The sequence below is a fragment of the Anomaloglossus baeobatrachus genome, chromosome 3 (assembly GCF_048569485.1).
Source record: "Anomaloglossus baeobatrachus isolate aAnoBae1 chromosome 3, aAnoBae1.hap1, whole genome shotgun sequence".
In the NCBI taxonomy this organism is placed as follows: domain Eukaryota; kingdom Metazoa; phylum Chordata; class Amphibia; order Anura; family Aromobatidae; genus Anomaloglossus; species Anomaloglossus baeobatrachus.
Window position 1 is genome coordinate 456,566,516 of NC_134355.1, and position 15,410 is coordinate 456,581,925.

General features: G+C 42.1%; 1 protein-coding gene across 1 annotated transcript in view; it reads right to left on the reverse strand.

The window, feature by feature from the left end:
- The window catches only part of LOC142297274 (putative cation-transporting ATPase 13A4), a 143,461-nt gene that overhangs the window by 92,672 nt on the left and 35,379 nt on the right, over nucleotides 1-15,410 (reverse strand). Inside the window, exons 11-14 of the mRNA XM_075341528.1 lie at nucleotides 12,820-12,977; nucleotides 10,345-10,533; nucleotides 8,134-8,195; nucleotides 5,859-6,009 (exon numbers count right to left, since the gene is read on the reverse strand). Of these exons, the coding sequence (XP_075197643.1) occupies nucleotides 5,859-6,009; nucleotides 8,134-8,195; nucleotides 10,345-10,533; nucleotides 12,820-12,977 (560 nt within the window). The remainder of the gene's footprint in view (nucleotides 1-5,858; nucleotides 6,010-8,133; nucleotides 8,196-10,344; nucleotides 10,534-12,819; nucleotides 12,978-15,410) is intronic.

The following is a 15,410-nucleotide window of genomic DNA, read 5'->3' on the forward strand; positions in this document are numbered from 1 at the left end:
CTGGAAGGACCGCGGACGGGTGGTGACCCGGCGGTACTGGAGCAGTATACGAAGAACAGTCAGCACCAGGGCAGGGGCCTTTCGGATCCCGGCAAGGCTAGGAGTCGCCATAATTTGCCAAATCTGTCAGTGAAGGGGACCTCTGTCTCCTAACAACCAAGTCCCGATTGAAGGCAACAGTCCGACCGTTAAGGGGAGACACCACCACCGCCAAGGCACCAGTTTCCCAGGGCCAGCGCCTGCGGGCAAGAGAGAGGCTCCTCCGGCTCATGTCCAGGTCGGGGAGCGGGTAACCGGTGGGAACCCATCGCTACCAAAAAGACTTTACATAGGTGCAGGGAAGCGACTGTCACCGCTAACTGCAGGGAACATCAGCACCGTAACCGTCCGAGGGACCCATCCAACCAGCCGTTTGTTTACCGAGAACTGTGTCGTGTTTACTGGCTGAGTGAATACCTCCGTGCTGTGCGGCACAGCGCTGCCCCTGCGCCCCTGCACCTCCACAGGCCCCATACCCGCCTGTCCACCATACCAACCCCATCACTGGGCCCCGGGACCACCAAAACCCCTACCCACGGAGGGGCAAACCAACAACTGGCTGCTCCATACCATCACTCCCGGGCTCCCCAGAAAGAGCAGCGGTGGTGTCCACTTAATCACCACAACCATGGGTGGCGTCACGGACAATAAACTATCCCAAAACCCAATCCCCTTTCACTCACGGGCGAGGAGCGCCGCTCGAGTCCCCGGGATTCGGCCCATCGCTCGAGCCACCGAGCAGCAGCAGCAGGCCGCAGCAGCCGCAGCGGCAGCCGGACCCGAGCAGTAGGAGAGCGCGGCGTCCCCTCCTCCGCCCGCGACACTACCACTAGGGAGAGGGTTGAAGGACACCACAAGCTGTTTCCTGAGCTCCCTAGCGTCCCTATTCAGGATGTTTCAACCGGTTGCCGAGCCGGATATCTAAACTTTCACTAGCCCTGCACATACCTTTTCTAGTGAGATGGCCAGCAAAGACACACTGCTGCACAAATCAACATGGAAGGGAAGCAAAGAAAGTCAGGGGGAATCAACATAAGGATAAGGTCCAACTTCATGGCTGCAGTCAGACACCTGGACTGCAGCCTACACCGCTTCTGACTACAAGGGGTCTATCAGCTCCTTCCATCTACATGGCTAATTTCAGAATGCAATCAGAATAACCGGCAACCTCTACTGGGAGATGTGATCATATATAGGGGATGAGAGTGGTCACCAACCGGATGCACCCAAGGAGAGGTAATGAGAAGCTCCTGACAAGAAAAATTGACATTAACCCTTGAGCTACCAAAAGAAATTTAACACATTTAATATAAAGAGCCTCAGAGCACTGTGAGACTTTGGGCCTGAACCTGTCACAGGTCTGCTAATGCAGAGAGACCACTTTGACACCCTGTTTATTGTTATGGGGTCTGTCTTGGTTCCATTATACAGTGGGGAAAAAAAGTATTTAGTCAGCCACCAATTGTGCAAGTTCTCCTACTTAAAGAGATGAGAGAGGCCTGTAATTGACATCATAGTTACACCACAAATATGGGAGACAAAATGAGAAAACAAATCCAGAAAATCACCTTGTCCGATTTTGCAAGATTTATTTGCAAATTCTGGTGGAAAATAAGTATTTAGTCACCTAAAACCATGCAAGATTTCTGGCTCTCACAGGCCTGTAACTTCTTAACTTCTTCTTTAAGAGGCTCCTCTGTCCTCCACTCATTACCTGTAGTAATGGCACCTGTTTGAACTTGTTATCAGTATAATAGACACCTCTCCTCACCCTCAAACATTCACACTCCATTCTCCACTATGGTGAAGACCAAAGAGCTGTCAAAGGACACCAGAAACAAAATTGTAGCCCTGCACCAGGCTGGGAAGGCTGAAACTGTAATAGGCAAGCAGCTTGGTTTGATGAAATCAACTGTGGGAGCAATAATAAGAAAATGGAAGACATACAAGACCACTGATAACTTTTCTTGATCTGGGGCTCCATGCAAGGTCTTACCCCATGGGGTCAAAATGATCACAAGAACGGTGAGAAAAAATCCCAGAACCACACGGGGGACCTAGTGAATGATCTGCATAGAGCTGGGACCACTGTAACAAAAGCTACCATCAGGAACACACTACGCCACCAGGGACTCAGATCCTGCAGTGCCAGATGTGTCCCGTTACTTAAGCCAGTACATATTAAGGCCCGTCTGAAGTTTGCTAGAGAGCATTTGGATTATCAAGAAAAAAACACATAGAACTGTATCAAAAAAAGAAAAAACATACCAATGGTGCCAAACCAGATGATGTATGCACAAACAGAATGTAGTAAACCTTCCTCTTGAAAGCGGCCGCAGCCCAGCTGAGCAGCTGCTCCTCCCCCCTAGCTTTGAGGGTTGAGTGGTAGTGGCTGTGACAACAGCATCTTGCACCTGGGCTGTGGCCGCCTTCAAGAGGAAGGTTTAGTATATTCTGTTTGTGCATACATCATTTGGTTTGGCATTTGATTATCCCGAACAGTATTGGGAGAATGTCATATGGTCTGATAAAGCCAAAGTAAAACTGTTTGGTAGAAACACAACTAGTCGTGTTTGGAGGAAACAGAATGCTGACTTGCATTCAAAGAACACCATACCTACTGTGAAGCATCAGGATGGCAACATCATGCTTTGGGGCTGTTTCTCTGCAAAGGGACCAGGATGATTAATCAGTGTACATGAAGGAATGAATGGGGCCATGTATCGTGAGATTTTGAGTGCAAACCTCCTTCCATCAGCAAGGGCATTGAAGATGAAACGTGTGCAGGGTCTTTCAGCATTATAATCATTGCAAGCACACTGCCAGGGCAACAAAGGAGTGGCTTTGTAAGAAGCATATGAAGGTCCTGGAGTAGCCTAGCCAGCCTCCAGATCTCAACTCCATAGAAAACCTTTGGAAGAAATTCAATGTCCATGTTTCCCAGTGACAGTCCCAAAACCTCACTGCTCTAGAGGACATCTTCATGGAGGAATGGGCCAACATACCACCAACAGTGTGTGCCAACCTTGTGAAGACTTACAGAAAACGTTTGGCCTCTGTCTTTGTCAACAAAGATATATAACAACATTTTTGATCAAATACTCATTTTTCATCATAATTTGAAAATAGAATCTTGCAAAATCAGACAAGGTGATTTTATGGGTTTGTTTTCTCATTTTGTCTCTCATAGTTGTGGTCTACCTATGGTGTCAATCACAGGCCTCTCTCATCTTAAGTGGGAGAACTTGCACAATTGGTGGGTGACTAAATACTTTTTGCCCACTGTATGTCTCTTTTAGAATAGAAGAAAATGTGCATTCTACCAAACATTTTTATTCCATTCTGAAAACTAACACAGAATAAAATCCAGTTCTTTTAAACTGGGGAGTCCTCAATCATCAGGTGGTAGAAGGTGCTAGTAGACAGGACTGAAGTCCCAACATACATGGAAATGAACTTCACTGCACACTTCCACATGAATGCAATCATTAGACATTTATTTAGTTCAGCAGGTACATATCTTGAATGGATACACTGGCATAAATGGGGCCCTATGCAAGAACAATAAATGGGCCCTTTCCATGCCAATAGCTCATCATAATGCAAACTTTGGAGGTGGAAATGGGCCCCCTTACCCCTTTGGATCACGTGCAGCTGCACAGGTTGCAGCAATGTCCGCCCATGAATGGATAGAAATATTGACTGCTTCAGGCGCCAATGAAAAAAAGAGTTGCTTAGACTATCCCAAGTTGTAGAAGTTATGTATGTATATGTAAGGTGGAGTCTGGGTGTAACGGGCACAAAGCAATGCTAAGTGGGTGCTTCTACTTGGTGCTACTTAGTGCCCATTACACTTGGATTCCTTCTTAATATACTGATGTTCTGAAGTCTAGACAAAGACTCGGGGGAGCCAAAATGTCTTTTATCCATTTTCTCCTAAAGCACTAATTATTTCTATCCATTGATAATATGTACCTGTTGTACTAAATAAATCTCTCACTATTGCATTTACTTTGGAGGATTTTGTGAAGTTCATTTCCACATAGTGGAATCCTGACGATCCATTAATAATCAGTGGAGCCCCTCTGCTTGCGCTTGCATCAGTTATGTACTGGATCCATTGAGGACATGAATTCTTTATGTCTGTTCACAAAAGAGTAACAGAAAGACCAAATCTCCGAACACAAGTGTAAAGATATTAAAGTAAATATTTGAGTTTAATTGAACACTTCTTTAGCATAATCTAGTATTTCAAGAAGGGACTCAGTTAGTGTGGTGCTAGAGGGATGTGTGCTGTAGGGGCTAAGTGGCAGTGAGAGTGACAACAAGACCCTCTTTGTGATTAGCATTACTGCGATTAACATCTCTTCGGCCTCGCGGCATTTTGTAACAAAACACAATAGAGATGTGTCCACCTTCCTATTTGCGGGCATTGAGAAGGTTTTTCAACCTCTGAGAGGAGGTAACCATAAATGGAAACTCCAAAATAGGGAGAGTTATTGGATCTTTACTTTGGGCAGCCGCATGCCCGATGGTCTGTATAAAAGGCAAAACCTTAGAATATGCTATTAGTTGTATCTGGAATCTAGGATTTTTCTACAGATTTCATTAAAGGGTGCTTTACACACAACGATATCGCTAACGATATATCGTCGGGGTCACGGTGTTCGTGACACACATCTGGCGCCGTTAGCGTCATCGTTGTGTGTGACTAAAAGGAGCGACGATCAACGATTGCAAAAACGTCAAAAATCGTTGATCGTTGATATGTCGCTCCTTTTCATAATATTGTTGGTGGTGCATGCTCCGGCCGCTCATATCCTCCCCTCCTCTGCTATTGGGCGGCCGCTTAGTGATGCCGCTGTCACGTCGAATGAACCGCCCCTTAAAGGAGAGATTGTTCGGTGTCTCCAGCGACGTCGCTAAGCAGGTATGTGCGTGTGATGCTGCCGTAGCGATATTGTTCGCTACTGCAGCGATTACCCTCATGACGAAACAGTGACGTGGGCGGGTGCTATCGTGCACGACATCGCTAGCTATCGCTAGTGATGTCGCAACGTGTAAAGCACCCTTAAGAGACATTTGCATTTTGTGGTGTAACTTAGGATCGTTAATATGCTGATAGACTCACCCATTATTAATAGCAATCATTAATCGAACACCTATGAGGTTAATGTGTCTATAAAATTCAGCATTGTCTTTAATGCTAAAACATAATAATTGATGTGAAGAATTCTTTCATTTTATTAGATCTACCCTTTTGTGCATATTTTGTAATACATATGTGCTTTTTTGATGGAGCTCGCCTTCTAAGTTTCATTTCGCTCACTCTTTTTTGATTATAATAGCAGAATAATTTGTTCCTTGTGCAAGTATTATTTTTTCCTGTTTGTTTATATAATGATAAACGGTTCATTGTATTTTACTGGAGGGGTATGTAAATATAGAGTTAACATGGGTGTTGCATGTTTGTTTTTACCCTACCCCCCACTTCCCTTGTTAACGATTTGCAAGAAGTTTATTGTTTATGGACCATGTAGAAGGCGCACATATGGCGAAACACGTAGTCCAGGGGGGCTACTACCCTTACCCGTGTTACTACTTTTGCCCCACGTGTGGATCTATTTTTAATGGATTGTATGATATTAAATTTGAAAGAATTTTATGAGAAAACTTTTGCCTTGGAATCTGTCCGCTGGAGTTTCTCTGGAAACATATTTTTATAACAAGACCCTCTGTATTAAATAAGGGATTTAGATACAAAACATCAGTGAACATTTCCATAAACATTAATTTAGTATTTTTTATATAGAACGTACCCAGCCTGTACCCTCGAACATTTTCAGGTCCAATGGGTCTCCCTGTATTTTTCCATCCAAGTAAATCAATGAATGACAGCTGACCATTCCTACTAGTACCGGGCTCCATGGCAAGCTACTACCTGGTGTAAATAAATAAACTTCTTGGAAGCTACAAGAGAATTCAGAAGTTATCACAAAAATGTTTTAGAGATACAGTAAAATGTTGCACTAAATGAAATAAAGCACCAATCTAGATTTTTTTTTCATTATTTTACTGCTGGAGTGGTGCTTTAAGTCTAAGTTCCCTGCCCCTAGTCTTAGGGGTACTTTGCACGTTGCGACATCGCTACGGCGATGTTGTCGGGTCAAATTGAAAGTGACGCACATCCGACACCAGTAACGACGGTGCAACGTGTAAAGCCTAGATGCACCGATAAATGATCGCAAAAGCGTCAGAAATCGGTGATCTGTGTAGTGTCAGTCATTTTCATAATTTCGCTGCAGCGACAGGTACGATGTTGTTCCTTGTTCCTGCGGCAGCACACATCGCTGTGTATGAAGCCGCAGGAGCGAGGAACTTCTCCTTACCTGTCTCCACCGGCTATGCGGAAGCAAAGAGGTGGGCGGGATGTTTACGTACCGCTCATCTCCGCCCCTCCGCTTCCATTGGCCGCCTGCCTTGTAACGTTGCTGTGACGCCGCACGACCCGCCCCCTTAGGAAGGAGGTGAGTCGCCGGCCAGAGTGACGTCGCAGTGAAGGTAAGTGCGTGTGAAGCTGCCATAGCTATAATGTTCGCTACGGCAGCTATCACAAGATATCGCATGTGCGATGGCGGCGGGTACTATCGTGCTCAGCATTGCTACCATCAGCTAGTGATGTCGCAACGTGCCAAGTACCCCTTATACTCACCTACCTATGTTTTCAACTTCTATAACCGCCGCTCCCATCAATCTCGGGCATTTTGTGACCAGCCGGCTGCTCCAGTGTTTCATGGAGAAAGCCAGAAGTTACAAATCAGTGCAGGTCTATGAGAGCCTTGTTTTGGCTCTCATGAACTTGAATTGAGAGCTTGAGTTGAGCGAGTATCAAAATATTCGTATTCGGAACAAGTATGCAAGTACAATGCAAGTCAATGGGATATGCGAGTAATTTTCTGCTGGAGTCCAGAAAATTACTTGCGTATCCCATTGACTTGTATTGTACTCGCTCTTCGGAACGAATACACGAGTATTACAAAGTATTCGTTAGGAGTATTACGAATACAAATATTTCGGAACTCATTTAACTTTACTTGTGATGTAACTTCTGCCTTCTGGCCAGTTAGAGGTTATGGTCACAAGAAGGTGCCAAAGGACCGGATCACTGAAAAAAGGTAAAAATGCCAGATGCTATGTATAAGACTGGGGGCAGAGGACTTAATATTTAAAGCACCACTCAGCAGTGAACCCCCCCAAGTTCCACTGGACTGGAGCTTTAATAATGATAAGTGCTGTTTATCTAAAACAACATCTAAGTTTTGAACATCAAAGTACTGGAAACATTTACTTCTTTCTGTCCCAATCCTGACCCAATATTACTGTCTCAGATTTCTGAGCTATTCTAGATTCAAATTCTATTAGGATATTCTATTAGTTTTATTAGGCAGTGATTACAGAGCTCCCAGACTGGGAAAATACAGTTTATGAGAGATTTTGGGACATGTGATAATCAGAATAGTTAAATAACAAGTTTTAGGGCCCTCATACACATATCAATGAGTTAAGATGATGGTCTAATGTATATGTGGATGTCAGCCAATCCATGGTCTGGACAGGTGTCAATCACATATGTCAGGTTTTGGACTGCTGATCACAATGCATTCTCCCTGAGATAAACCGCCGGAACACTTGTAGGTGACTTTTTCATAGAGAATACAGGAGCGCTAGGTGTATGGGAGCAATTTTCGGCCAACAGCTAACATGTATGGCCACCTAAGCCGTTAGGCAGTAGACCTTCACTCTCATAGCTAAGAAAGCTATACTGAATCTCTTGTTATATTATTAATATTATTAATGTAGTAACTTTTCATGAGAAGCAAGTAAATTTAGTAGTGGATAATCAGAATGTATCTCTAATGCATGTACTGTATATTAGAATCATTTCTACTAATGAATGTTGTGGACTATGTAATGTCATACATTAATTCGATAGATGGACTATTTCTCTTTTATACCCTTTTTTCTATTTTCTTCTACCATGTCGTTAAACACATATATTGTTAATTGGAGTTCTATTATGCATGGTAACCATACCTTCTCATATCTGAAGGAACAATACCCCATAATTCCATTCCATCTTCTGTTAAAGTGCCTGTCTGTATAAAAATACATTATGAACTATAAAGATATTCATGGCAAACTGAAAAAGGCGGTCACAGAAGAAAGTATCTTTAAAAGATTAGTTTAAGGGGCACTTTGCACTCTATGACATCGCAAGTCGATGCTGCGATGCCGTGCGCGATAGTCCCCGCCCCCGTTGCAGCTGCGATATCATGGTGATAGATGCCGTAGCGAACATTATCGCTACGGCAGCTTCACATGCACTCACCTGCCCTGCAACGTCGCTCTAGCCGGCGAACTGCCTCCTTATTAAGGGGGCGGGTCATGCGGCGTCATAGCGACGTCCCACGGCAGGCGGCCAATAGAAGCGGAGGGGCGGAGATGAGAGGGACGTAAACATCCCGCCCACCTTCTTCCTTCCGCATAGCCGGGGTGAGCCGCAGGACGCAAGTAGGAGATGTTCCTCACTCCTGCGACTTCACACACAGCAATGTGTGCTGCCGTAGGAACGAGGAACAACATCATAACATCGGTATTTCCCAATTCATGGAAATGCCGGACCCTACACCGATGATACGATAACGACGCTTTTGCGCTCATTAATCGTATCAAAAAGGATTTACACACTACGATATCGACTGCGACGCCGGATGTGCGTCACTTTCGATTTGACCCCACCGACATCGCAACTGCGATGTCGTAGTGTGCAAAGTGCCCCTAACAGTCAAAATCTTAGCATAAATGTTTCCCTGCTTTGAAAATTAGCATTTGTTTAAATTTACTGCCATCAAAACGTCCCCACAATTCTCTACCTAATTTTTGGCTGTTTGCACTTTTTCCAATTCTGATGACATTCAATTGGTAAGCTCAGGCAAGCCTAATGTAGACTCAAATAGAATACCATTGCTGATGCACATGCTCAGTGCAGTCTACCTCCAGCGGCACTACCCATCTTTGTCAGACACACTATTCATTGCCAGTGCCTGTGCAGTCTATGCCTACTGCAACTGAGTTACCATCTTTACTGAGCATGTGCCGATAGCCTTCAGCCACTTATTGTGAAAAAAAGGTTCGGAATGCATGCAGACAGGTCGGAAGAGAGGGTTAGTACAAAAACAGAAAAGTGTGCATGGCTGATTAGAGCTAGCACTGGTGAAAAGCCGACACTAAGCTTTGTGGGAAATGTGGCTCTCTGGATTGCCAAATGCCAGAGCTACACGCCAACTTATTGCACTGATTTGGGGGAAAAGGGTGAGTACAATAAAAATGAAAAATCTTTGCGGGATATTTAGAAAATAAAATGCCTTTTTGAAAAATAACTTTAAATATCAGATACCTGTTTAATGTTCAATGATTTCAAGGTGGCTTTACCAGCATGGCCATTTTTCCATCATCATCATCATCAATATCTGAACCTGTACTAAGATTTCTGGGGTAAAGAATGTTGCCTATTCTCCTGACTTTAATGAGCAGGGGTCACCATGCCCCTTTCCCATCCCAGCTCTACCCACTTTGTCAGAGCTCGGCAAAAATGGCATGAAAACACCAAAAGTCACAAGTTTTGCACAGCCTCGTGTTTAGCAAAACTTATGCTACTTTTTAAAGCAGTTGATATCAGAATTCTGGCTGGCTTAAAGAGGACCAACCACCAGGATTTTCCTGTATAAACTAAAGCCAATTTTATACTGGCGCTATCATTCTGATTTTAAACATACCTTTAGTTGTGGGATTGGATGTATAGTTTCTTAAATACAAGCAAGTAAAGTTTGTGAAGTACACTGTTATTTGATGATAGGTGCAATGAAATATCTAATAGATGGGTCAGAATTTGCTAGTTATTCCCACCCCTGTCTGATTGCCTGTCTTCCCTCCCCCTGTCTCTGTTATTATAAGGGGAGGAAGGAGGGAGGAAGGAGAGGGAGGATGAAGGACAGGAAGGCAGACAGAGGTGGGAATAACTAGCAAAACCCGCCTATTAAATATTCTATTGCACCTATCATCAAATAACAGTGCATTTCACAAACTTTACTTGCTTGTATTTCAGAAACTATAAATCTGTTCTCACAACTAAAGGTTTGGTTAGCATCAGCATAATAGTGCCAGTATAGCGCTGGCTTTAGTTTATATAGGAAAATCCTGGTGGTTTTAATGATAAAATAATAAGAAAAAAAACACATAATTTACCTTATCAAAACAGATAATATTTAGTTGGCCACACATATTAATCCGTTGTGCACTTAGACAGAATATGCCATTCCTCTTAAGCCTAGTTTGGGAATACAGTATACAGACTTGGACTGCTGCGGGGAGAGCTGCGGGAACGCTGACGGTAACGATAAGCAATGACCAGATGACAGTGTCTGATACAGAAGCCTAAATCATAAACATGAGATTAAATTCACTAAAATCTTATATTCAATATCTAAAACCTATATTATAATTCACATAATAACTTTATAAGGCTTTATGGCTGTAAAAATACTGTTTGATGATAATTAACTATACAATATATGATAGCGAGGTGATATTTTGTAACAATACTGGTATTCAGTGTAGAAAATGTTCTTATTGCTAACTGCAAAACGGATATTAAGAGAATTTTCTATTGAAACTTCTTGGTACGTCCTGCCTTCAATGCTGTTTGTTTTGTTATGGACAACGTCTGCATCTAGAGCCAAGTAGAACGCAACATACAGTAGGAGCTATAAAAATGGGCCATGGAGGTAAGTAAGAATTTGATAGTTTAGAACTCCATATGTTGAGTTACTAGCTAACATTATACTACAGGATAATTAATATGTGAAATTATTTTTCAGACAGAGCTTCTCCTTAAAGGACAGCTGTCAGGTCCCTTATGCCCCCAACCCATCAGTATTAACATCTCTATGCCAAAATTCACTGCTTAACCAGCCCTGTATATATTATTTACTAAAATCAATGTTCCTATAGTAATTAGGCCTATGACTAGATAAAGGGATGTTGTTTTCCGAGACTAGTCGTCCCTCTTTCCATGTTATCACCACAGCTCCTGGAAATCTTGAGTATGCACGAGGCTCATTCCGGCAGCTTCATGCGTGATGCGCCTCTCTGAAGCCGAGACATGCACACCAGGCTTCTAAGGCACACTGATGCTGCCGAAATGAGCATCGTGCCTGGTCAAGATGTCCAGTAGCTGCGTGACGTTGGCTCCTGGAAATCATGTTACCATGCCCACAAAAATCTACATTTATAAAAGCTTCTTAATTCATATTGGGCTATTTTGATTATTAAAAGTAATTCAGATACTAGGTACATATCTTAAATGGACTGTCCACTTTCACTTGTTTGTACAGATTTTCTTACAAACTGATCAGCACTTCTGTCCATAAAATGGCTGCTCGTGTGACCAGACGTTTTCATCAATCAGCCTTCTCCAATAGAAATTAAACTTTACATTGTGAGGTGTTTTAAAATTGGACTGATGGATGGGTCTGGACACTGCTCCTCCACAAGCAGCCATTGAATGCATAAAAGTGCGGTTCAGTTTGTGAGGAAAGCTGTGAAAAATGGACAATTATTGTAAAGAGGACCTTTTTACCAAAATTTAATGTAAAACTGGACACAATGTTATTGTGGTTGCAGAGTCTAATCCATTTTTTTTTACATTTTTCCTTTAAAGTCCAAATGGGTGTTATCACACAGTTTTCACTAGAGGCATGTACTTCTCCCTGTATAATTCTGACTAATTATAAACAGACAACATTCAAAGAAAAGAATAACATGCCCCCACCATAGCATAGAGCAGCTTTCTCACTGTGAGATGTAATGATACAGCTCTGATCTCCCAGTTTCACCTCCTGTGTGGATAAGTGTGGGGAGAGGAGCGGCGCTGCCGGGTTTAGCTGTGTTACACTGCACACCCTTCTATCAGCTCTTCTCTCTCTCTACTGTTAGCTCTGCTGTACTGCTTCTTGCCCACATTGACTGTCCAGAGATGAGTGCTGGAAGTGGCAATATCACACTTATAACGGTTGTGCTTAACTTGCACTTGCCCTACAGTGGGCTCACACTAGGGAGTTATTACATCTCAGTTTACACAGGACAGGTGAGACCTGTGCAAGATGTAATGACAGCCCTGATTTCACTGCAGAGCGAGTGCAAGTTGCTTGACCAAAATGACATAAACTGACACACTGAATATTCAGAAGAACTGACAGAAGGGCTTGTAATGTGACATAGCTAAGCTCAGCTGTGCTGCTCCTCCTCCAACACTGACTCATGCAGGAGGTTAGACTGTCATACATCATATATATTGCTTAGAGTTGATCAGCAGCATACAGGGAGAAGTGTATATCCCCAATGAAAACTGTCTGATAACACCAAATTGGATTTTAAAACAGTTAACTCATGAGGTGCCAAATACGTTGAGTGCTAATATCAGTGCAAAAGAGAGGCAAAATGGAAAAAAAAATGATTTGACTCTTCGGCCACTATTACATCCAATGTCCAGTTTAACATGAAAAATGTGGTGAAATATCATCTTTAATTTCATTGTATAAGAAAAAGTCCCCAAAGAATGCCCATAAAATAGTACTACAAGAATACCTTTTTTTATTTGAATAACTTTTAGTTATTACCTTTTGGAGCAATTTATCATCTCAAAACTGAAAAACAACTTACTCCATTTTTTGTAAAGACAATAGGTGTGTAAATCACTCCAACGACTGTAATTGCCACAAGCCCAAGTAAAAATCTGATTGCATCTCTGTGCAGTTTAAAGTTCACTGGTTTGGGGTAGAGGATAGACCTCACGAGATCACCTTTTGCTGTATTGAATCCTGAGAATATAAAAGAGAATGTTCACTAAATACTTGCGCATTAACTGAAGGGTTTCCACATGAATGCTCCTACAACGTGGCACCTATAATACAGTTTGTTGCTTTACTTTTGATAAGTCATTGACAAGTCTACTTAAACAACTGTTTTCTTAAGCTTTAACCCAATGGTGACCACAAAACATAAAGATACGGCATGTGGTAACATTGGCTGTGGTCTCCAGAACTGAGCTCGCACTATACCAGACAGCTGCCCACTGTGCCGGAGAGATGCCTTTAACATATAGAGTTAGCACTGCCTGGAACTGTTTAACTATATTAATGCCACTGACAAATCTTTGACAGAAAAAAGAAAAAAAATGAGCCGGAGTGTGAGTTGGTATGCATGCAAATTATAAGCGCATGTTCATACTAGCCATAAGGTAAACAAAACCCAACATGATTTTGATCATCTCGGGTTTAGTTTAATCTTTGCCAGCAGTATTTAAATAGTGCAATCACTCGTGCACGCATGCACCTACTCCCATCAGCATGAGATGGTGAGATTGGCAGAAACCGGTGTCTTTGCAGCCAGGGTCCTGCTGAAAATCTCTGTAAAGCCTGTTTCACACATCAGTGAAAAACACAGAAGTTTTTCACTGATGTGTAAAAAACGCATATGTCCCTCCATGTGCCCTGATTCACGGCACATGTGGGTTGATCATGTGCTATCCGTTATCTATGCTCCGTGATACGTAATTACACATGGAGATAAACTCACCTGTCCCTGCTCATGCTGTCCATGGTGCTGAAGTCTTTGGCTCTGCTATGTTTCCGGCCGGTGCTGACCACCACAGCAGCTACTTCCGGGTCGGCTGTGGCTACATACATTATTACGCAGCCAGTAATGGGTCTGGAATTGTAATAGTTCTGCGTATGTCCATGATTCTAGTATGTATAAAAACTAGCACATACTTACCAAAATCACTGATGTGTGAAAGAGGCCTAACTGCCATATTGGTCATTTTCACTCTGTACTGCAATAATGTCAACTATAGTATATAGTGTAAGCGATGAAATGATCTCAAGTTGAAGTGCCCTAAAAGGACTGAAGAAATCCAGGCAAATACAAAAAAAGTATTCAAAGCTATAAATAAATATTTTCTAAAAAAAAGTTCTTCCTCCTTTCCCATTTACAGGGAACCTGTCAGGTCCCATATGCATTCTGAGCTATAAGCAGTGTGTTGTGCTCCCTAATAACTCCTTCCTACCCATCCTTTTGTTGTAATATTGTGGAATATGAAAGTAATAAAAAACGTTTTATTACTTACATATTCCCTATGTAAATGAGCAGGTCTCTGCTTCAGATGAGCACTGCGCATGCTCAGAAGACTGCTGCACAGATGCACAGAGCGCATCTGAAGCAGAGAAGCGAGCACTCTGATGACGGCTGTGAGAATGGTAAGTACGCACACGCGGGATCTGAAGTTTCTGATGGTGACATCACTCATGTAAATCCATGGTATCACACCCCTGTGGGCTTGATACCACGGAATACATGCAAACACCCACAGGGCGATGTGACGCCCATGAGGCTAGAGACCTGCTCATTTACATAGGGAATATGTAAGTAATAAAATGCTTTTTATTAATTTAATATTACACAATATTACAACACAGGGATGGATAGGAAGGGGAACCTAGGCCACACAACACACTGCTTATAGCTCAGAATGCATATGGGACCTGACAGGTTCCCTGTAAAAAATAAAGAAAAATAAAAAACATTTTTTTGATGTCTGTAAAAAGTGCAATCTATAAAATTCTTTTAACCATGTGTTAAACACCAAAAGTAAAAAAAGGTCAAAATGCAAAAATATTATTTTTTCAGTCGCTGCAATGCCAACAAACAATTGCAACAAAAACTCAATCCAAACTTTATATGTATTCTGAAATGCCGGAAATAAAAAAGTATGATCAAAGCACCAGAAATTACAGATTTCACACAGCTCCATGACAGAAAAAAATACAGACCTCAAGAAAAGGTGACAAAAAACAATTCTTTTTTTTATAAAGTTCTTCATCTTTTTAACAGTAAGATATAAAAAAAATTCTAAGTTTAGTATGGCGATACTCATATTGACCTGAAGGATAAAACTGCCAGGCCTCTTTTTTTTTACCAAATAATAAATGCCATAATTAGAAAACCAAAAATTCCATTGGGTATTGTGTTGTTTTCCACCATTTCACTACAATTTTGTTTTCTAATTTGTCAGTACATTACATAGTACAGTGAATTCAAAACTAAATCTCATCCCACAAAAACCAAGCCCTGCTATGATTACCTTGACGGAGAAATGTAAAATTACGATCCTTATAAGAACAGAAGTAAAAAATTAAATCTCAAAAAAATGAAAATTTCCCATTCATAAAAAGGTAAAGTACATTTAAACTGCA